This window comes from Octopus bimaculoides, chromosome 2 (genome assembly GCF_001194135.2).
Source record: "Octopus bimaculoides isolate UCB-OBI-ISO-001 chromosome 2, ASM119413v2, whole genome shotgun sequence".
NCBI lineage: Eukaryota > Metazoa > Mollusca > Cephalopoda > Octopoda > Octopodidae > Octopus > Octopus bimaculoides.
In genome coordinates this window covers 102,952,186-102,975,831 of record NC_068982.1, presented here as the reverse complement: position 1 = coordinate 102,975,831, position 23,646 = coordinate 102,952,186, and the positions used below count along the sequence as shown (strand labels likewise).

The window sequence follows — 23,646 nt, the reverse complement described above, 5'->3', positions numbered from 1 at the left end:
TTATGAAAGTGAACTATGCCTGTTGCTGGTTAACTAGTTATAAGTTTGTCCAGCTTGTAGATAATTGTGTAAGCTAGATGATTTGAACATTAGCAGTCACATACTAGCTTACCTAAATCAGAAAAGACATGGTTATAAGATTTTGCATTTTAATCAAGTTGATCAAGAAGCACAGTAATGTATAAAGATTCAAAATTATGATTTATATCTGTTGGTATAAAGATGTGAATGAGTGGTGGTAGGGAAAACTGGTCATTAAACTAAGTTGTTGATGAGTTGTAGAGTCGTCTCACTAGGTTGTTGCATGTTTTCTCATTTGAACTCTTCATATTTGTACTAGTGGCTGTGTGGTAAGTAGCTTGCTTACCAACCATATGGTTCCGAGTTCAGTCCCACTGCATGGCACCTTGGGCAAGTGTCTTCTACTATAGCCTCAGGCCGACCAAAGCCTTGTGAGTGGATTTGGTAGATGGAAACTGAAAGAAGCCCGTCGTATATATGTATATATATGTATGTATGTGTGTTTGTGTGTCTGTGTTTGTCCCCCCCCATCGCTTGACAACCGATGCTGGTATGTTTACGTCCCCGTAACTTAGCGGTTTGGCAAAAAGAGATCGATAGAATAAGTACGAGGCTTCCAAAGAATAAGTCTTGAGGTCGATTTTCTCGACTAAAGGCGGTGCTCCAGCATGGCCGCAGTCAAATGACTGAAACAAGTAAAAGAGTAAAGAGTATGTAGTGAAAGATTTACATCTTTGGAAATTTCCATTTTAATATCTGCTTTTCATAAAGTTTGAAAATAATTTTTAATATTACTTTGCACTTCATATTTACTGTAAAAAGAAAAAGAGTTTTGAATTTATAATGTGATAGCCTCTTTTTACAAAGAGGCAATTCTTGGTTTTGATTTTATTAACAAATTTGGTAATTCTTAGAATTAGTTGTAACACTGCTTTGATTTTTAAATCTCATTTTTCATTTTCTCATCTCTCCAAGATTAATAAAATATGTACCAGCAATATTGTTATCAATGTAGAAGAAGGTACTTGATTCAAATAGCCTTTTATAGAGACACAACCACACCAATCATCAGTATCATTTCCCATGCTGGCATGTGTTAAATGGGTCATCACAGTCAGTTACCTATTTCACATTACTGCTCTCTTAAATAGGTCAAGAACTATAGCTTATTCATACATTCTATACGTACACACACACACACACACATTTATCCACTTTTCCAGACGAGAATTTTTGATGCAGTGTTTTATAGCTGAATGCCCTTCCTGACACCAACCTTTTTAGTTTCTCTAACACGTGCAGGGGATAACACGCCCATACATACACATTGTGTGTTTGTGTTGCTTGGCTCACTATTTTTATATTGGCACCAATTTCACCATTTGGTGCTTGTAATTGATTTAAGTTTGTTAGTAGGTGGGGTATACATCTAGGGGAGAGAATTTTCTAGTACGTCACAAGTTCCATTAAAACTAATATTATGGTTATAGTTACTTCCCTTGAATGATATTTTAAAAATAATCTCATTTCTTGTTCCTGAGAATTTCCTTCAATATTTCTCGCTCTCCTTTTTATGGCTTCTTTACAGCCTTTACTGTCATTCGGTGATTTGTTTACTTAACTAGAGGTGCAGTTACTTTTATCGTCTTTATTACTAATGCAATTCTTTTTCTCAATATCTGTCCTGTATCAAGAAATTAATCTGGCTTGTTGAATGAAGTTTTTGATTACTAAGGTATATTTTCGATTCCTTTCCTACTTTTGATTAGCTATTTTTATAAGCAATAGCAAACAATTTATAAGAATACTTTGGGGGAAGGGGAATGTCCCTCTCTACCTAGGGACTCTTGACTACATATCAATAAGATTTGTGAAAGCTTCTTTAACTGTATACTAATGTCGATATTAAAATTGGAAGCTCTATCACTTAGGAGCGAGGAAAATTAGTTACTGAAAATTTGGACAAGATTCTGTTTACCTGAAAATATTTGGCTTTTATGAAAGTTTGAACTAATTTTGAGGTGACCATAAATTTTTGTTAGATATCTTTTACTTGTTTCAGTCATTAGTCTGTGGCTATGCTGGGGCTACTATTCAATGTTTGAATACATTCAATTGGTCAATATTTGAAATGTCATAAACATTCCTTCGATTTGTTTGTAGGAAATACCAACTGGTGGAAATGTTGGTACTGATCCTTGCCTTATATCAGCTGGTAAGTTATTCATTGTTTCTTCTTTTTTTTTTTTTGGTATTAATACTTACTACTATTAACACTCTCCAAGAGTAAATAGTTACTACTATTAATATTAAGAGAGTTGTAAGCATTATAGTGTAATCTTTTAACCAACTCTCTGACTTGATTTGAAATACAAGTTGAAACTAGTTTGCCATACAATTTCTTTTACTTGTAAAAATAACTGAGGCCTTTTTTGAACCTAATAATAAATCATTTCAAGGTCACAAGTGTGGAGAAAACCTACAAGAATTACTATTGAACTAGTCTAATAATCCACTTCTGTTTAAGATAAAGGTAAAGGGATTATTAATTGACAATGGACAATTATAAAGGATTTTGAAAATTAGCATTTTTTTTTGTATTTGTTATCTTTATTGTTATTAAGATTATATGTTGTTATAGAAATTGACACGACACATATGGCCTCGTTGTTTGTATTTACAAACTCCGACAAGTATAATAGTGACTATCATAAGTTTTGTTTGGTTGTGCAGATACCTAAAAAGACTACATGGTGATAATCTCAATAAGATCTAGAAGTCCATTTTGTTTAACTTCTCTTTTCATTTGAACAAAATTTAATAAAAGAGGAATTTTATCTTTTGTATATCAATTTATTTTTCATGACAGTTGAATGGGACCGTTTACATACTGAACTGCATGGCTACAATTTAAATTTGTTACCTGTTAACAAAAATTTGATTGATGAAATATGGGAGGACCGTCCAGCAATACCAAACAATCCCCTTCTTGTACTGCCAGAGGATTTGACTGGTAACATTCTTTTATACTTATTTTATATATATCATCATCATCATCATCATCGTCGTTTAATGTCAGCTTTCCTTCCTGACATGGGTTTGACTGAGGACTGGCAAGCCAGAAGGATGCACCAGGCTCCAATCTGATCTGGCAAAGTTTCTACAGCTGGATACCCTTCCTAACACCAACCACTCCGAGAGTGTAGTGGGTGCTTTTACGAGGGCCAGTCAGGCAGTTCTGGCAACGACCATGCTCAAAAGGTGTTTTTTATGTGCTACCTGCACGGGAGCCAGTCTGGCGGCAATGGCAATGACCACACTCGAATATTGTTTTTCACGTTCCACCGGCACATGTGCCTGTAAGGCAAAGCTGGCAACAATCACGCTCGAATGGTGCTTTTTACATGCCACCAGCACGAGAGCAATCAGCAGCTCTTCAGAATTAACATTTAGTTTGAGTAAATGTGTGGTTTTAAGATTTATTAATTTATATTACATTGTCTATAAGGTTGGCTTTGGCTTGGCGTTATGCTCTTGCTTGTTGGGGTTATTCCAAGTTAGTAGTCCCAGACCAAATCCACCAGTGCTTTCCATCACTGGTGGTCTCGTGCCAGCCCCTCTGCATCCTCTAAGGTGACTCCGAGTCTTTGGAGATCTTTCTCAATCACATCCAACCATCTGGTGCAGGGTCTGCCATGAGGCCTCTTCCAGGCTGCAGCTGTTGCCTTGAAGATTAGTCATTTAAATATCTAAAAGAAAATCTAATTATGACATCAATGTCTCATTTAATTGTTTTCATTTTTCTTGAATTATTTTAGGTTGTTCTTGGCCAGAGAAAATTGAATATGTACGTTCTAAAATGTTAAAGGAAAAAGCTACAATTTGTATCTTCACACAATTAGGAGAAATTGCTTGTGAGTAACAAATATTCTTTTGTTACAATTAAAACGGTTGCTTGAAAAATTTGCTTTTCAAACGTTGTATGGTATCTAAGTTTAACTTTTTTTTTTCTATTTGTATGAAGGAGCAAATGTGGACATTTACAGCTGGTATGAGATGAAAAATCTAGATGTTCAAGGATGAGTGCTTTAAGAGGCTGCTAAGCCTCTTGTACACAAAGCTAAAGAGTAGCATGTTTGGTAGGCATTAAATGTCACCTAATGTGATACATGAAACATTGAAAACTCATCTGGTATGGACATGTATCCCATCACAACTGTCCCAAATCATTCTCCAGTACACAATTACTCTTTTACTTGTTTCAGTCATTTGACTGTGGCCATGCTGGAGCACCACCTTTAGTCGAGCAAATCGACCCCAGGACTTATTCTTTGTAAGCCTAGTACTTATTCTATCGGTCTCTTTTGCCGAACCGCTAAGTTACCGGGACGTAAACACACCAGCATCGGTTGTCAAGCGATGTTGGGGGGACAAACACAGACACACAAACACACACACATATACATATACATATATACGACGGTCTTCTTTCAGTTTCCGTCTACCAAATCCACTCACAAGGCTTTGGTCGGCCCGAGGCTATAGTAGAAGACACTTGCCCAAAGTGCTGCACAGTGGGACTGAACCTGGAACCATGTGGTTGGTAAGGAAGCTACTTACCACACAGCCACTCCTGCGCCTATGGAGACAAAACAAAAAAAAAAAAGGTAGATAAAGAGAAACTTAGTTCAATAATATCAGGAACTGGACTAACACTGTAACCATTTTGTGTGTAATAGAGGATAGTCATAAGCAGATGATGATGATGATGCTGCTGATGAAAATTTTGTCAGTGTTTCATTTTGTAATATTTGTTATAGTCTTTATATTCAGTGTTCAAATTTTGTTGAAGTCAACTAAATAAAATACTTGTTCAGTGGTGGAATGGTAGAAATATTAGAATGTTAAACAGAATGCTGACTTTTTATGTTCTGAGTTTACCTGTGGTGACTCTGGTTCCAGTTTGTATTGATCCTTTCCTTTTTCTTGGACAAAATTAGTAGCATGCTGGAAGGCTGCACCAGACTCCAGTCTGATTTGGCATGGTTTTCTATGACTGGATGCCCTCCCTAATGCCAACTGCTCCCAAGAGTGCAATGAATGCTTTTACATGCCACTGGCATGGGTGCCATTTGCATGATACTGGGCAACAACTTTTCTTCAGTCTTGTCCAGACTTGCACCCCGGAGAGGAACTTTCCTAGGGTAGATTTTCAACCTCCACTAACTTTGATTGCAGAAACCTTTTGAATTGTTGTTTCTAAATTGCATAATTCTACTATTTCTTCATAAAAAACATTTTGTAACATTTCTTTGGTGGGTGAGAATGTTGTTACAAAGTTATGCTTTATAATTCCAACATACATTTTTTTTTAATAATTTGTCATCCACTGTTTTCTTCTTGCTGACATGGGAGTTGACAGCTTAAACTTTTCCGCATTTTCTTTCATATTCAAAATTTTCATATCTATCAACATGTGCTAGCTTGCAAATATAAGTATTAAATTCAACTCTACGATGAAAGTAAACATAAACAAACAAAGTTTGTTTTTTAGAAGCGTTGAGATGTATTGTAAGATACAGAAATAAATTTATTTCTCAAACGCGTATGGATAATTTATCCTGATCACGCTATTTATAGCATTATCAAGCGTTTGAGAAATAAATTTATTTCTGTATCTTACATCTCAACGCTTCTAAAGAACAAACCTTGTTTGTTTACTTTCATCATAAAGTTGAATTTAATGTTAGCGTCTCATGAAGCTAAATTTATAAGTTCTAAAATTGCAGAAGAATTCGTTGCTGGGCAGTTTAGTTTAATGGTAAAACACTTTACGCGTAATCACAGAGATGTGTGAGTTTGAGTCTCATGGCTGGCTGGCAACGTATTTTTCTGCAATGTATAGATAATTCATCCTGATCACGCTATTTATAGCATTATCACGCGTTTGAGAAATAAATTTATTTCTGTATCTTATAAGTATTAAAATAATATTTTTCTCTTCCTGTTTTTCTTAGATCTGTTCAACATGAGAGGAAGTGATATTAAATACAATCCTTTGTTCTTTTCCTATGCCATTGTAGAAATGGAGCAAATCCAGTAAGTTTCTTCTAAACAACTTATATTTTTATGTTGATATTAGTGAAACAACATTATATTTAGTTATTTTAATTCCCAGTTGACTCTTATTACTTTATATGGCTAATACTTTATGAAAATTATGGAACATTGCAAAATATTTCATTCCTTTTTAAAAATATGGCCTCTTCTCTATCTGTATAAAAAAAAATTAGTACAATGTAAATTATTGATGCAAGGGGTTAAGGTTTGCTGAATGAATCTATTCCTTGGCAGTGTTCCTCAAGTACACTCATCTGCACTATGATGCAAAATCATATATTGAAGAATGCTGTCTTGCAGATCTTCCCTACATATATATGTATAAGCAAGGAAGCATGTGCATTAAAAGCAATAGTAATGTGTTGGTATAGTATTGATTTACAATAAGCTCGAAACTAATGTCGCTAATGATTCCTCGAAATAAACACCCCATAATAATCTTAATAAATCTTAGGTTTTGAGCCTGTATAAAATGAAAAAAAAAAAAAATCCAAATTTAGGATATTGCAGTAAGTTATGTATTTAACATTTTAAATTATTCATCAGAGATATAAATTTATATTTATGGATATAATTTATGTAATTTTATTTATTTTTTTAGTTTGTTCATAGATGAAAAGAAAATAACTCAAGAAATTAGAAACCATTTAACTTATAAAGGTGAAAAACCTGGTTTCACAGTAAAAATTCATCCTTATGAAGATGTTGTTAAATATCTTCCTCGTGATGCTGATGTAACTGGAAAAGTTTGGGTAAGTTTTCTTAGATGGTATAATTAAAAAACAAATATTGAATATATTAAATATGCACCTTTTGTATACATATAATATTGAAATATTAATAATGATTTTTCAAGACAGGCTGCCCCTGGGAGCTCCTCTATGCTGACGACCTTGCTCTTATAGCTGGATCACTACCTGTACTAGAGAAGTTCCCGGTATGGAAGCAAGGCCTAGAATCAAAGAGCTTTAGAGTTAACCTAGCAAAACCAAAGTCTTAGTAAGTAGGAAGGCAAACAGATCACAGATCCCTTCAGGTAGATGGCCCTGCTCAATCTGTAGAAAAGGTGTAGGTAGAAACTTCATAAGACACACCCAGTGTAAGCTTTGGACACATAAAAAGTGCAGCAATATCAAGGGAAGGTTAACAGGGAAACTAGCTTGTGTATGCAGAAGATGCACCAGTACAATAAACACTGAAAATGGGCAGAAAATAGACTCCATCAACTGCCAGGGGATCAAGCTAGAGGTAGTAGATACCTTCCGTTACCAAGTTAGTAGTGGAGGTGGATGCTCTGAGTGCGCAGCTGTGAGAAAAAGATTAGGATGGGCAAAGTTCAGAGAGTTACCCCTGCTGGCAACAAAGGGCCTTTGTCTCAGTGAAAGACAGATTGTTTGATGCCTGTGTGCAAACAGCTATGCTGCATGGCAGTGAAACATGGGAGCTGAGGACATGCATATGCTTGAAAGAAATGAAGCCAGTATGCTTCACTGGATGTGCAATGTCAATATGCATGTTGAGAGAAAAGTCATGTGATATGTACGGACAAGGACAGTTTTGTAAAGAAGTGCTGATCTCTGTGGAGGGAACCTGTGGTAGAGGTAGACCCAGGAAGACATGGAATGAGGTGGTGAAGCATGATCTTCAAACTCTGAATCTCACAGAAGCAATGACTAGTGACTGAGACCTTTGGTGATGTGCTGTGCTTGAGAGGACCCATCAGGCCAAGTGCACCTGTGCTAGCAGCATGTAAAGAACACCTTTCGAGTGTTGGGCCATACAGAGGCAATGACCAAGACCTTTGGCATAATGTCGTGCTTGAGGGGACCCATCAAGCTGAGCAAAATCGCAGTTGTGGCAGATAGTGGTGTCACGCAAATTGGCACCTGTGCTGGTGGCATGTAAAAGCATCTCGGTATCATGCAAATAGCACCCATGCCAGTGGCATGTGAAAGCACCCATTGCACTCTTGGAGTGGTTGGCATTAGGAAGGGCATCCGGCCATAGAAAACCATGCCAAATCAGACTGGAGTCTGGTGCAGCCTTCCAGCATGCCAGCCCAGTCAAACTGTCCAACCCATGCCAGCATGGACAACGGACATTAAATGATGATGATGATGATCATCTCTGAAAAACTCGTGTAGTTATGTATCATTTCATGAGATTTGAATGAGAAATATTATCTTAGCATTACTGCTTTATATGTGTTAATGTTTTAATGATTTGCTATATTCATGCGAGTTAACAATTTTGTTGGAAGGAATATAGTTAAACTGACTCCAGCAAGAAGCTGTTGTTTTATTTAGGCCACCTTCTCACCAAGAATAAATGGTTTGTCAAGCCTTGCAGAGTTTGTTCTTGAAATAAAGGAATGTGACCAATTATTAAATTATTTAGACTGACACTCTACCATTTCTGTATTTAAGATATAATTTGAACCACACGGAGCCATCATAATGCATATTCTATACTATCTACAGTATCGACAATTTACTGATTGCTTAATTTGGTGTCATAGATGTGTGTGGTTACATATTGTCATAGTGAATGTGGATCGTTTATAGTCTCTTCTTTCTAATGGCTTTTCTAGGCTTTCTGAGTATCTCAATGTACTGCTTGCTGTTCACTGTATAGCCATATTCCAGAAGATCAAGGAGAACAATGCTCTTGTCACTGCCCCCACCCATCCCAATCATCATGACTGTGTGTCTGCCAGTTGCTGGCTCTTGAACTTTTTAGTCCTTGGAGAAGGTGTGATGCCAGCTTGCCACCTTTTTTATGTTTACAGAAATTGATATCATGTTTATATGCTGATAGACTGGAGAAATCAATGTCAGGGCTGTCAAATTATTTACATTGTATTTCTGTTCAAAATATACTTTTATTTGAATTCTTTTACATTGAAGTTTTCTTTTTTATTCCAAATATTTAAAGTTAACATTTTTTTTTCTCATCACCAGATCAGTTCTTACAGTCCTTATAACCTTGTGTCTTTATATAAAAAAGTAAGTTCTTCAATTATATTTGATCTGCTTTCATTTTAACCATGTTAAACTAATTTTTTAATCTATTTAAAAATCTATTTTTAAATCTGTTATATATAACATGTCACATGTTTCATTTAGATTAGTTGTAACTACATCTAATATGTATGTTAAAATAGGTACAGCCTATTCCTGTGGGAACATGCCTTAAAAAGTCTTAACCTATGCCAACATGATATAGTGGACATAAAATCAGACATTAGTTATGATTGCCTTTTTTCCTATTGGTACTAATACTGTTGCTTCCTCTATTCTAGCTTTACAGTATCCCTTTTTGGTGCCCATTGTCATTTATTATTGAGGTTATTTTTTCCCATTTTTATGATACTCATTCTCACTGAAGTTAGTTTTTCAGTTCTAAAATGTCCTGTAAATTATTTGTCCCCTTTTTGAGACTGGTGGGAAGAAGTTATCTTCAGGCTTGGACCTGAATGTCTGCAACAGAATGCACTCTGTTAGAGAGCCATATGGTAGTGTTAAACAAGGTGTTAGATCAAGTCTACCATTCATAAACAGAAGCAGTTTCTCGGTTTCCACATAGTGTTGTCCACTAAATACTTAATTTGTAAAGCTAGACTTTGTTTCATTTTGGCCCAGTTGTTAATAACCAGCTTGGCTTTTTATATGAATATACAATATCAAAGAGCAGTGGAGGGAAGTTGTGGAAGAGGGAGACCCAGGATGAAATATTGAAGGCTGATTTCAAAACGCTGAGCCTTACGAAAGAGATGACAGAGGACCAAGATATGTAATATATTGCTGTACTCAAGAAGACCTGCCCACCACAACAGAATTGTGATCTTAAAACCAAGATGTCATATAACAAGCATTGATGTGGGTGCTGGTGCCACATAAAAAGCACTGGTGATGGTGCTATGTAAAAAGCACCCACTCTGCAAAGTGGTTGATATTAGGAAGGACATCTAGCTGTAGAAACCAAGCCAAAACAGATTAAGTAACCTGGAGCAGCCCCTGGCTTTGCCAGTTCCTGTCAAGCTGTCCAGCCCATGCTAGCATGGAAAATGAACATTAAATGTTGATGATATTTATCTGTTACTATAATCTAGAAATATTTACCAAGATAGAAAACTCCGAAGTACTCCATGTGTATATTATATGTATTGTGTGAAGGAGTAGGTTATTCTAAGAAATCGTTAATTTCATTCAGTTATGTCTTAGGTGTTACTTTTCTACACTCTTTCTGACTCCTGCATTTATCTGTTCCTAAATGTTTGCTAATAGTTGTTAGGTTCTCCTTAACTAGGGTTGTTAATATATATTTGTGAAATTAATGTGGTTGTTCAGTTTGTTGTATGTTAAATAAGGAGGTAAAACTTACTTTATTTTGATTATTTCAGGAAAATGTGATATCTAGCATAACTCCAATTTCTTTAAAAAAGGCTATTAAAAATTCAGCAGAAATTGCTGGAATGCGCAAAGCACATGTAAGTACTATTTAAAAAAAATATTTTTATGCAAGGTACTTATTCTTTCATTCAAAATTTTGCATTCTTTCATTGTTCAAGCCATTGTTTCAGAGATTGACATTGCAGTCAGATTCTGATTATTTAATCATCTTAGCTATGTTAATAGACTTCAGAATCATGAAGACGGCGAGCTGGTAGAAACATTAACATTAGCATGCCAGGCAAAATGCTTAGCGGTATTTTGTCTGTCTTTATGTTCCGAGTTCAAATTCCCCCAAGGTCGACTTGGCCTTTCATCCTTTCAGGGTTGATAAATTAAGTACCAGTTGCATACTAGGGGTGATCTAATTGACTGGCCCCCCTCCCTCAGAATTTCGGGCCTTGTGCCTAGAGTAGAAAAGAATATACTTCAGAATCTTGAATAGTTGGCTATTCTTATCTCCTTGTATTTTGTTTTATATTTTCTGACCTTTGTTTTTTTTTTTTTGTTTTAGATTTAGATCTATGTGCATAGTAAAAGGTAAATGATGTTAGATTGTCAAAATGTTATGTGAATGTAGGTTTTAGTTATGATCTTATAACGTTCCTATAGAATGGCTTAGACTACTAAATTTAGCTTTACTTTAGGAAAAAGATTGGCCTGCAAGAGTCCTGTGCTGGTGACACATAAAAGCACCCATACTGGTGCCACATAATAGTATTCATGCTAGCACTGTGTAAAAAGTACCTGTGCAGGTACCACATAAGAAGCACTCAGCACACTCTTTAAAATGGTTGGCATTAGGAAGGGCATTCAGCCATAGAAAGCAAGTCAAACCAGACTGGAACCTGGTGCAGCTCTCCTGCTTGCCAGTCTGGTCAAACTGTCCCACCCATGCCAGCATGGAAAATGGACGTTAAATGATAATTGAATGATAATTTTAGTTCAAATTATGATTCAAGGGTTACCATTATAAAAGTGCATGCAACCAAATTTCAAATTCATAATCCAGGAAAAACAAGACTAAATTTGAGGTTTAGGAGAAAAAATGTGCACTATATGTAATTTGGGAGTTAAATTCTGAATTTGTATTTTGTTGCAACATATTTTTGAGAATGATTATATTAAAATAAAAAATAAAAAATTTCAAATTATTTTATGTTGAAAGGTTTTTCTCTTTCTAACATTTTTTTTCTATTTAGATTAAAGATGGAGTATGTTTATCTGAATTTTATGCTTGGTTGGAAAAAGAGGCAAGTTAATTTTATGTATTCTTGTCTTTATGATTTAAAAAACAGTTTTGTTCTTAAAATAAAGCTTACTCAGTTTTAAAATTGAAGCTTAATGAATTGGTTCAATATTGTTGGCAACAAGTTGTTCTGTATTGTTGGGTTTCAGAGATTTCATCCAAATATTTGTTTGCTAACAATATGGTGTCTATGCTTTTTCAGATTGTAGTGTATGCCTTTGTATGTTACTCTCATTTTGAAGGACTATTTATTCTACCCACTCCTTTTTTTTTTTTCAGTTACGAGGGAAAACAGTCCTGTGATTCTTTATAGAGCTTCTAGAATTGTTGGGTGGGAAGAAGTTTTCTCAAACTTGAGCCTGTTCCAAATGCTTGCAACAATAGGGTCTGCTAAAGGCACCCAAGATACTGGGTAGTGGTGTTAAACTGGGATTAAGTTGCCCAGTTTACCACCAACATCTAACACCTTGGATACCATGGTGGAATTTTGAACTCAGAATGCAAAGAGCTGGAGCAAATACCATGAGATATCCAGTGTAGTTTTCTTACTTCTGTCAATCCACCACCTCAAATAAGCACTTAATTTTTTCTTTTTATCAACCTTGAAAAGATAAGTTGATTTTGGCATATAAACTCAGGGTACAGACAATCAGAATAAATACTGCAAGTCTTCTAGCCAATACTCTAATGAACTCTACCAATTCATTACTTATCCTACCATTATTATCCTTAATAAGATGGTTAGTTGGCTGAGCTGTTAGTGTGCTGGACAAAATGTTCAGCATTTTGTATATTAACATTCTGAGTTCAAATTCCACCGAGACTGACTTTGCCTTTCATCCTTTTGTGGGGACTGATAAAATAAGTACCAATTGAGCAATGGAGTCAGTGTAATCGACTCCCTCTCCAAAATTTCAGGCCTTGTGCCTATAGCAGAAAAGATTATCACCTTTTAATTTGTTTAATTAATTAATTATGTACTGTCAGTTCTGATTTCACGTGACATTTGCTTTTGTATGGATTAGTGGTCCAAACAAGCTGTCTTGTTGGCTGGCAAAATGACTTGGAAGGGGATATTGTCTTGAGAAAAGTTATTCATGTTAGAAAATAGATACACCATTACAAATTATTAAAGATTGTGCTAGTCATTTTTTTATTTATTCAACATATATACAAAATTATAAAGGGTAAAGACCCCCTTCAGTCGTGAATGACCATGGTATTGCTCATAGAAAGTTCCCCTCTGAGGCATAAGTCTAGGCAAGGTTGTTTATGGAAGACCAGCAGTTGCCCATACATACCCAGCCTCTCCTCTCCATGCCACCAAGGCGTAGTGAGTTGGCAGAAACATTAGTGCGCCAGGTGAAATGCTTAGCGGTGTTTCATCTGTCTTTACGTTCTGAAGTTGACTTTGTCTTTCATCCTTTCGGGGTTGATAAATTAAGTACCAGTTGCATACTGGGTTGATCTAATCGACTGGCCCTCTCCTCCAAAATTTCGGACCTTGTGCCTAGCATAGAAAAGAATGTTAATGGAGGGAAAGGCAAAGGCCAATACAGCTTGGCACTTGTGACGTCGCAACTCATTTCTAAAGCTGAGTTAACTGGAGCAACATGAAATAAAGTGTCTTGCTCAAGAGCACAACACACAGCCCGGTTTGAGAATCAAACTCAACGACCTCATGGTTGTGAGCCCAATGCTCTAACCACTGAACCATCAGTAAATTTCTGCAGAATTCTTAATATTTTTGCTAGTATAAAAATATAAGAATTATCTTTGATATTATTTTATCTAATTTGAAAAGTACATAACCATTGCATAACTGTAACAGAAGTGCAGTGTTGCATAATCGAGGAGAGATAGGTCTCTAATTTAGCCATTATAACCTCCACACTAATTCATAAATAATATTATTCTAAGTATTCTGTGGGTACATTGTAGGTACCAAAGAAGCATATAACAGAAATGGAAGCAGCAAGGAAACTTGAAGAAATCAAAAGGTAATACAGATTTTGGTTAGCAATGGATTGTCCAACACTATTTTATATTTCATGTTTGTTCTTAAAAGCAATTTTCCTAGGTGGTGCAATGATAGATTATACATACAGAGAGCGAGAGATGTTGGGATAGCTGTGTAGTTTGCTTCCTAACCACATGGTTTTGGATTCAATCCAATATTTGTAACTTTGGCTAAGTGTCTTTTACTATAGATCTGGGTGAACCAAAGCCTTCTTTTCCAGTGTGGTTTATTTCTCCGAGTAGCTACAGATATGGCCATGTTGCTTTACAACTGTGCTTTGTGGGTTCAATTCCATTGTTCAGCACTGTTTTCTACTGTAGTCTCACGTTGACTAATGGTTTTTTATTGAAATGACAGACAGGAACTTCAAAATCAAGGAAGATAGAATATTGGGTAGATTAACTGAATGTATTATTTTCTTCCTGAATATCATGATTGCTGCCAATTAAAATGCTTCTCTGCCTGTGATGACCATTACTCATGTTTCAAAGAGAATTTGAGCTTTTAGATTGAATTATTCACAATTTAAATTAGATATTTTTTTATTCCCTGTTTTTGCATATGCATGTTTTAGATGCCATTTTTTCTGTTTTCACTAGTAACTGTTGTATACTTCTGTATATGGTGTATACATAAAATGAATAGCTTTTTATCACTTAACTGTATTTTCTTTGGTAGGAATGTTGATGACTTTATTAGCCCCAGTTTTTCTACAATTTCTGCAGTTGGGTCTAATGCTGCCATAATCCATTACAGGTAATACTTTTATAATCTTGTTTACAATTTAAAAAAATTCTTCAGATGTTATGTTTTTAAAGACTTGAATATCTAACTATAACCTGTAGAGTTGTATTTATATATTATAAATCCAGCAGTGATATTGATTTTCTTTTCTTCCAATTTAGCAAAATGCCTTTTATTTTGTGAGTGAAAGAAGATAGAAAAGTATGTCATAACTTCCTAAGTGGCTGTGAAATTAAGGTTCCGGATTACTGTTAGATGGTCTTGACTTAAACAGTTTTGCTTTAATCTAAACCAAGACCTGGGGCATCAAACTTTAAAGCATTTTGTCTGGCATTCTACTGCTTTGGGCAGTACAATGTTACTATTTATAGAGTACAACTAGTTTAGTGAACTGAGTAAATGCATCAGTTTTGCTTGTGAATTGGTGTGTATTGGAGTAGAATTCTAAAGTCTTGGCATTTAATAACAGTGAGCTCTTTAATATTTTTTTTTATTGTAAGAAAGAATATTTAGGTTATTCAGTTGGGGGTCCTTCATATATACTTGTATATAATATCTGAAATTACCCTTACTAGGAAGCTTTGTGGAATGTTAACTTGTTAGATTGCAGTATTGAATTCTATTCCTCTCCATTTTTATGAAAATTACTTGTAATAGATGACTATCTTAGCCACAGGGATATTTCTTTCATTTGCATCAAACTATTGAAATGAGGAATTGAATACCGAAATCTGTGAAAGGATTAACTTGTTGATTTGATTTCTGAGATCTTATTTAAAATTCTAACACAAAATCATTATTTTTCAATTGACTTTTTAACTGCTTTCATTTTTCTTTCATTTGCCTCCATTTTTAGGGCATCTCCTAATACTGATAAAATTATCACAGACCATGAAATCTTTCTTTGTGATTCTGGTTCCCAATATAGGTTCGTATAAAATCATTGCTTTTCTGCATTTTAGTTTAGTTTTAGTCTGAAGAGGCTACACATGTGCTTTACAGTCAAAAAGAGTAGTTGTTACAATGTATAATGATGACTAAGAATAATGAATCAACTTATTGCTGTTTTGTGTAAAGTTTTTTGGTAGAATTCAAGATAACAAATAGGAGTGCCAAAAAAAAAAATCTAGTGGGTTTTTATTATCGACCAACATTGAGTTCAAATCCTTCCAGAGTCAACTTTGCTTTCACTTTCCTAGAGCACTGGACTGGATTAATTAGTTTGTATCTTTCCAGAAAAATATGTAACCTAGTACCAAAGTTATAAGTCATTAATATCCATCTAGTTTCCTCAGAAATCTACAATTGACTAGGCCATAATACAAGAGAATTCAAACTTGATACCTGACATTTTTCTTTGTTTTGTAGATGTGGTACAACTGATGTAACCAGAACTGTACATTTTGGCACTCCTACTGTCAAAGAACAGGTATTTATAAAAGCAGCTTCTGGTTTATTTTCTGCTTTTATTTTAACTTGTGTATATTCCAATGTTTCTATCTGTTTCCTAAGCAACCATTTGAATGCCAGGAGTACTTAGAGGAGAGTAGATTGTAGTCAATCCTGGTATTGTTAGCAATCTTTGAATAATCATCTGTATAGGGTGGTGGTATTGCAGAATGTTGGATGAAGTGCTTTGTAGTATTTAGTTTGGCCCTTTTGTTCCGGATCAAAATCCTGCCAGGAGAATTTTTTTTTTGGGGGGGGGTCCCTAAAATAAGTTCCAGTTATGTATTGAGTTCTGTTCAATCAAGTGTATCTTTTTACAAAATTGTAGCATTGTACCAAAGTTAGAATCAGTTAAAATCCATTACTAGTTGAAACTCAGGGCTTCAGTGCACCAGCTGTACAAGAATATTTTGCAGGAGGGACATCTATGAAATGAAGTTCATGAACTACTCAGATGGGTTACTAGTTTGTTTGTTTCTTTGGTGGCCTAAGTAAGGTTGGGGATTATTGTAGTTGATGTACAAAAGACAGTGAATGATGCTATGTGATAATGAGGTATGTGTATTGATGTAGGAAAGAAATAAGCTGAATGCGATCTATTAAATGTTAAGGTTAGCCTACATTAATCCTCAAGGTGGTAGAGAAAGAATAGATGGACAGTAATGGTGCAGGAGATGACTGCATTATTTATGTGATGTAAAAATAATGCTGAGTTAATGTTGTGTATTGTCAAAGGTACTTGTAGCAGTAGAAAACCAAGGAAGTCATGAAGTGGTAATTGTTAGATCTTATGTTAGTTCTCAAAAATGAAAATATAGAAATGAAATAGTTGAGTTTGTCTAACCTCATGCTGTCATGGGGAAATTAATGTTAAAATGGTCAAGTTAAAACTGCAATTTATGTACAGAGAATCTAAAAAATACTGTTGGTCCATTTGATAGGAATATCCCAGTGACCTTATTGTACTAATTGCAAAATGTTTTTGACTAATCATAACAAAAGCTGGATGAGAAAACATTGTGGTGTCTTTGCCATTTGCACTGGCATTAACTGTGGAAGTGATGCCAAGTCGACTAAGAATTGAAACTGTTACTTATTAGAAGCATATTTCTTGCTGTATTTCTTTCTAAACGTTGATTGATATTGCTTTTACTTCTCAGAGTTGCCATTTTAGGCTGATTTGTTTTTCATCTTTTTTCTTTTCTAGGAATGCTTTACAAGAGTATTAAAAGGTCATATTAATCTTGCAACTACTGTATTTCCAGAGAAACTCAATGGTTAGTTAGTTTCTATATTTCTATTGGTATAGAATGGTCCCTTGGTTGTTTGCATAACTGAAATGTTTGGTATGTCTTTGGGATAATCTGAAGTCAACATTACAGTTAAATCTTTTAAAACTAAAGAAATGCTTACCAATTCTGACAGTGGTATTTACTTACTGTCAAAGACCAGTGACAGCCAAGTGCCTTAGGCAGGCACATTGTGCAGACCTGATGACAGGTTACAAACTGGAGTCATTGTTGGTAAGGTGGCACTGTTCTGATTTGGGTAGGAGAACTTTTCATTTTTTAGCATTAATATAAATCTAGAGACTTCCATGAAATTGAAAAAAAAAATTTTTTTTTAATAATCTAAAATTTTTTAAAGTTATGACAGGTTTATTTTCAAGTTTAACATCTAAGTATATTTCTCAAATCTTGGAATATTGTCTTCAACATGCATATTACAGTGCTTCTCAGCCAAACTATTAGAGGAATAATAGGTTCTATATAATTCCTCTTTTTACTTGTGATGCAACACCTCTTTTCTGTATGGGATTTGCCACTAGAGACTTTGAGATTCAGTATTGTGTGCCAGTGAAGCCTTAGCGTTTCTGCTGCTTCAAACAATGAGCCACAACTCTGACTTCTTTATACATATTTTAGATTGAAGATGGGTTGGTGTTGCTAATGGCCTTTGTCTATTCTTTGTAGCACCAAATAATAAGGATTTTCATATAAACTGATGTATTAAACAAAGTCCTGACATTCTGAGGATTCATTGGCAATCTAAAATATTAATGGGGTGGAAGGTGTCTTGGTACTGTTGTTTGTGCAGTAATTTGATATATTTGGCAAATATCACTTGCAGAAAGATTAGTGCAGCTTTGTGTTTTTTTGATATTTTTACCATTTGTTTTCATAAAGGTATTCATTTTTACTGCAAATTTTACATTTGACTTCTATTTTAGGCAATCGACTTGATATATTGGCACGGACATCTCTTTGGGAAGTTGGTTTGGACTACCTTCATGGAACTGGACATGGAGTTGGTGCCTTTTTAGAGGTACATGAAGGTCAGTTGTTCATTTCAAATTTTACATTGTTCATCACACTGCAGGTGCAATATTCTTCACTACTGAGGGTCTTTTATTGTTTGTCATTTGAGATTTCTGAACTTCCTGTATACCATTTCCAAAAGCTTATTGCCATCCCTTCTTGCTACCTCCACCATCTAGCTTCTCTAGGGAACATTGACTAGCCACTCTGGTCAATTATTTTGCCTATTTTGTACGTTTTAAACATCATATAACTAGACTCTTGATTTGTAGTTATAAATGCCAATATAAGTGATGTCCTTTTAAAACTTAATTTATTCTTGCTGATGTTACCACAAATGTGAGTAGATCACACTAATATTACATATTACCACCTGTCTTTTTAGTTAGAGCGTGTAGCAGTAGCAGGAAGACATATTGATGGAAGATGGCAGTTTATTTGGGAAAGGATTACAATATTGTAGAGATAGTACAGCTAGCAAGGTGGGCTGGAGTATGTTAGTGTTCTCTTCCCTATAGCTGTATTTGGATAGATTTTGTTTCTATGGAGTGGTAGTGTTTGTTGCTGTGTACTACATAGTTGAGTAGTAGTAGTAGTAGTAGTGATATGTCATATTAAGGCTTTCATAAAATGTAAGCAAGTGTTCAGTATCCAAGTATTTTTTCTCCTGATGAGGGTTAAATGAAACAAAAGTTCTGTTTTTGTTTCTTCAGGTCCCTGCACTATCAGTATGAGGCTATGCAAGACAAATGGACCAATAGAAGAGGGAATGATTCTTACAGATGGTAAGCTGGTATTTTGCTATTTTTTAAAATCATTTATACAGTTAACACTATTCTGTTCTGTGGTACTTTTACTACATTCACTGTTTCATCTAACATGTATATATCTGTCCATTGATCTGTGATATTATGTATTTTTTTATAGTTGTCTTAGTAATATTATTTGTTCTTTTATTGTTCACTCACATTTTTGTTATTCTTTAGACTCTTTCATTCATCTCTCCATATGCTATATGTATTTCACTGTCCTCTGTATTTTGTTCTTTGGTTAAATAAGTGTTTATATATTTCTTCTGACATTTTGTAGAACCTGGATATTATGAAAAGGAGAAATATGGTTTCAGGATTGAGAATGCTTTACTGGTTGTTAAAAAAGAGACAAAGGTAATTTGGTTTCTGTGTTTGTCTACCCATGTGTAATAAGAGAATACTCTATATTAACCAGCTCTTCAGATTGGATTGTCATATTGAAAATGTGGTGTAAACACACACTTGTTAGAATCTTTATTTGAGGTAGATGGCAGCGCCCACAGTAAATCTCCCAAGCAAGGAATAACTTGTAAAATGGAAAATTTATGTACCACACTATAAAGCATATACATTTTTTATCAATATGTGTATAGCCTTGCTTCAAAATAAGTGTGGAGTTATAAACCCAGAATGAACAGTTACCAAAGGGTCTTAATTTCACCTTAGTTGATACTTAAAAAAATCTTTTTTAAACTGTATGTACTCTGAAGATGATATAACTCCAAAATTGTTTTGCAGAAAGGCTAAAATTTTATTCATGTATAGAACTTTTCTAAATTTTGAAATTTTATTTAAACTCTTGTTAATTTTGATTTATTTACAGTACCAATTCGAATCAACAAAGTTCCTTACTTTTGAACCTCTAACCTTGGTACCCATCCAGAAAAAAATGATACTGACTGAAATGCTTACAGTAGAAGAGGTTAGATTTTATAATTTTTTCCCAAAATAGTTAGTTGTAAAACAATTTCATCAGATTCTTTTTGTTACAACCAAGTGTATATGATACTTGACCTTTAGATTTAGTTTGTGAGTTCAGATCCTAGTGTTGGATTTCTATTATTTACCTGAAAAACTATGTAGCAGTTAAGAGAATGGAAGTATAAGCCTGTTTTTAAGACACTGAATTCTCCTGTTGTACTTACCTAACAGATCTAATTAGAACAGAAGAGACATTATGTATGGGACCTAGCCTTGCTTCACTTTCTGAATGCAGTGGAACTGGTAAGGTAAATCAGTTGTGGAATGTTGAACTAGATGGAAAATGGCATATGGTATTTCTGCATGATAGCTCTATGATCAATTGTGGGTGGGACTACCTAAAAGTGTTGAGTTTGAGTACAAAATATTAATTTACATCTTCTCACAGAGCCAGTTTTGAAGTGGTAAGGATTATTGTTAGCTGAATCAACTTCAATACATGATTAGTTTTACATACTTTATAGATGGTGACATTCATCTTTCATGTCTCTGAAGATGATAAAATTAGTAGCTTTACTCTTTGTGGGTCTGAGGTACTTTGTCAGGCCAATATTGGCATAAAATCAATGGGTTCTGTGGTGGTACATAATAGCAGAAACAGGATCTGGCAGAACTCTTGCTTTTTATGCAGCCCTCCTCTCTTTAGTTTCTCTGATCATTTCTGATTCTGAGTGCTGTACTCCAGCACACACAGCACTATTCCACAGTGATTGGTCTTGTGCAAGATGTTCCCGAGTTGACCGTTCTCAGTTACAGTTCATAGATATTGTACTAATGAACAACAAAATGGAATTCAACAGAATTTTCAGCTATAGAAACAGCATCTGCTGTGGGGCATTTGCTGATGGGTGTATCTTAGTAGTAAAGGATTTTAAGTGATGGGTGTATATTAGTCTCAGTAGGTTACTGGTACTTTAGAATGAAGGGTGGAGGCACAATGGCCCAGTGGTTAGGGCAGCGGACTCGCAGTCATAGGATTGCGTTTTCGATTCCCAGACCGGGCGTTGTGAGTGTTTATTGAGCGAAAACACCTAAAGCTCCACGAGGCTCTGGCAGGGGATGGTGGCAAACCCTGCTGTACTCTTCCACCACAACTTTCTCTCACTCTTACTTCCTGTTTCTATTGTGCCTGTATTTCAAAAGGGCCAGCTGTGTCACGCTGAATATCCCTGAGAACTACGTTAAGGGTACACGTGTCTGTGGAGTGTTCAGCCACTTGCACGTTAATTTCACGAGCAGGCTTTTCCGCTGATCGGATCAACTGGAACCCTCGATGTCATAAGCGACGGAGTGCCAACAACAACAAAGCTAACAGTGTAAGTGAAGCTACAACTGAGAATCTAAATTAAGTTGTTGACCAAGCTCACCAGGTGCTTCTATCCTTCAATGCTAACCAATTTAACAATAATTTTGTGAATTTTTTTCTTTTCTACTGAATAAATACTCTTAGCTTCTGATGTCTTCTAGATAAAAATTTTAGATTAAAATAATAAAGATAAAAATATATTTAAAGGTATATCACTTAAAAATAGTTTAATGAAAAGACGAGACTGCTCTGTCAAAGTTAATGTTTATTTGTTCACTTTGTTTGGAATTAATCCTGCATTATCTTGTAGCTTTAAGATTTTGATGGTATGATTGTTTGTTTTTAAGAATAACATTGTAGGGTAGATGTGAGAGCCTAGATCTGGCCAATTTAAACATAAATCAGGTAGAATATTTGGGCTAGATATGGCTGGTTTAAATGCTAAAGGGTTAAAATGCTTTTAAATAGCTTCATCTCTAGTAATCAGATATTTCACCCTTGTTTAGTCAATGAAAATACAGCACTAATACTGTTCTACAGTTTCTATATTTAATATTGCAAAACAAATAGGATTTATGTATTGGAATATTTCTAACAACTATTGCTTTTTTTAAATCTGATTAAATCTGATTTTCGTTTCTTTTCCTTAGAAATGTTGGCTTGATAATTATCACCAAAAGTGTCTTGACATTATTGGACCAATTCTTTTGAAGGAAGGAAAGCATGAAGCTTACAACTGGCTGAAGAGAGAAACTTCTGTTGACCAGCAAAGCTGATCTTCAAGTGGAAGATGAAATTTTTTTGTCTTACTTTGATTGCCCAATAGTTAATAATGAACAGGCCACTTCAGAATTAGTAGTTTAATACAAGCAAGTGGTAACAGAACTAATATTTTGTATATGATATTTGCATCAATTCCAGAAATAAAATAGTCTAATGTTAGTTGTAATGGGGAGGGAGATTTAAATGCTACATAGGTCAGTTTCAATGAATATTTAAGTTTATTTTTGGCTTGCCTAATATTTTGTATGAGTGTAGTGGAGATGGCTGATGTTAGTGAAGCTTTAGAGTAACTAGTTTGGTACCTTACTGAAAGGAATTCATTCCTCATTAGACTTAACTCTTTACTCATTAGCACCAACTTCAATAAACTTTAGAAAAATTAATAGTGCGTAACAAACACCTTAGAGCAAGATCTGATCTCTTGGGAAATTGATTCAGGAGTTGATTTGGTTTCATAATTTCTGTACCACTAATGCGGTAGAAAAAGGTACAAACCTAATTCTCTTATAAATTTATGGTCTTGGGCCTGTCAGTAATTAATACTGTAGTGATTTTTTTTTTATTATATATTCTTGTTATATTTTCTTAATTATGTACAGTTCTCAAAAAAAATATATATATAATGTAATTATTTTTGTATTCTGCTTAAAATTTTTTTCTAACAGGATGTTGAATCAAAGAAATTTTGTAATATAAATAATAAAAAGCTAATTATTAAAAGTTGACTTGGTGTTCTGTATAAATTTTATTTCTTTTGTTGACAAATCAAGATAATTAACCTCCTTCTGACATTTCATACTTGAGCATGTTAATTAAAATATAACAATTTAGTTGTCTTAATTATTTTTGTCTTGCAGCCATCATTTTTTTGTGTTGACAGCTCTAAAGGAACTATGATAGTTTTGGAGTTAGAGAATATAATCTAGCACATAGAATGTATACAGCATTTATTTTGTGATATTGTTGAGTACAACTAATTTAAACAGGAATGATGCTGGCTAGTCAGATTTACAATAATTTGTGGTTTGGAATATTTATAAAACTAAACATTCTCAAGCAATTTAAGATGTAATAAGTAAAGATTAATCAGAAAAATTGAAAAATTTATCAAGGCTAGTGGCAAATTTTTTTCTTCCTTTTAATATCTACCTTACTAACAAGATATTTTGATGGGTTTAGTCTATCCATAGGTGCCATGTCCATCTACTTCAGCTGGTATTGAACATGTGTACTTTTTTTTGTTTTTGTTGGTTGCTTGTAAATTTCTGCTATAGAGGATGAGTATTGGAACAAATTTTTGAGTTCAATCCCTGTTCTTGTGTGTATACACAAAATACCTGATAACCAGATGAAACTGAAAGGTATTTTACCAAATAAAAAAAATTATCAAAA

At 34.6% G+C, this 23,646-nt stretch overlaps 1 protein-coding gene across 9 annotated transcripts in view; it reads left to right on the top strand.

The window, feature by feature from the left end:
- LOC106872342 (xaa-Pro aminopeptidase 1) overlaps positions 1 to 22,979 on the top strand; it is a 79,624-nt gene extending 56,645 nt beyond the window's left edge. For all 9 annotated transcript variants that reach the window (XM_014919299.2, XM_014919294.2, XM_014919292.2 and 6 more), the window contains 18 exons: positions 2,185 to 2,236; positions 2,891 to 3,034; positions 3,840 to 3,935; positions 6,039 to 6,120; positions 6,743 to 6,893; positions 9,102 to 9,146; positions 10,544 to 10,630; positions 11,795 to 11,845; positions 13,783 to 13,841; positions 14,540 to 14,617; positions 15,462 to 15,533; positions 15,974 to 16,034; positions 17,262 to 17,331; positions 18,285 to 18,389; positions 19,086 to 19,157; positions 19,462 to 19,538; positions 20,008 to 20,106; positions 22,122 to 22,979. In XM_014919299.2, the coding sequence (XP_014774785.1) occupies positions 2,185 to 2,236; positions 2,891 to 3,034; positions 3,840 to 3,935; positions 6,039 to 6,120; positions 6,743 to 6,893; positions 9,102 to 9,146; positions 10,544 to 10,630; positions 11,795 to 11,845; positions 13,783 to 13,841; positions 14,540 to 14,617; positions 15,462 to 15,533; positions 15,974 to 16,034; positions 17,262 to 17,331; positions 18,285 to 18,389; positions 19,086 to 19,157; positions 19,462 to 19,538; positions 20,008 to 20,106; positions 22,122 to 22,247 (1,527 nt within the window). In that variant the 3' untranslated portion in view covers positions 22,248 to 22,979. The remainder of the gene's footprint in view (positions 1 to 2,184; positions 2,237 to 2,890; positions 3,035 to 3,839; positions 3,936 to 6,038; positions 6,121 to 6,742; positions 6,894 to 9,101; positions 9,147 to 10,543; positions 10,631 to 11,794; positions 11,846 to 13,782; positions 13,842 to 14,539; positions 14,618 to 15,461; positions 15,534 to 15,973; positions 16,035 to 17,261; positions 17,332 to 18,284; positions 18,390 to 19,085; positions 19,158 to 19,461; positions 19,539 to 20,007; positions 20,107 to 22,121) is intronic.
- The last annotated feature ends 667 nt before the right edge of the window (positions 22,980 to 23,646 follow it).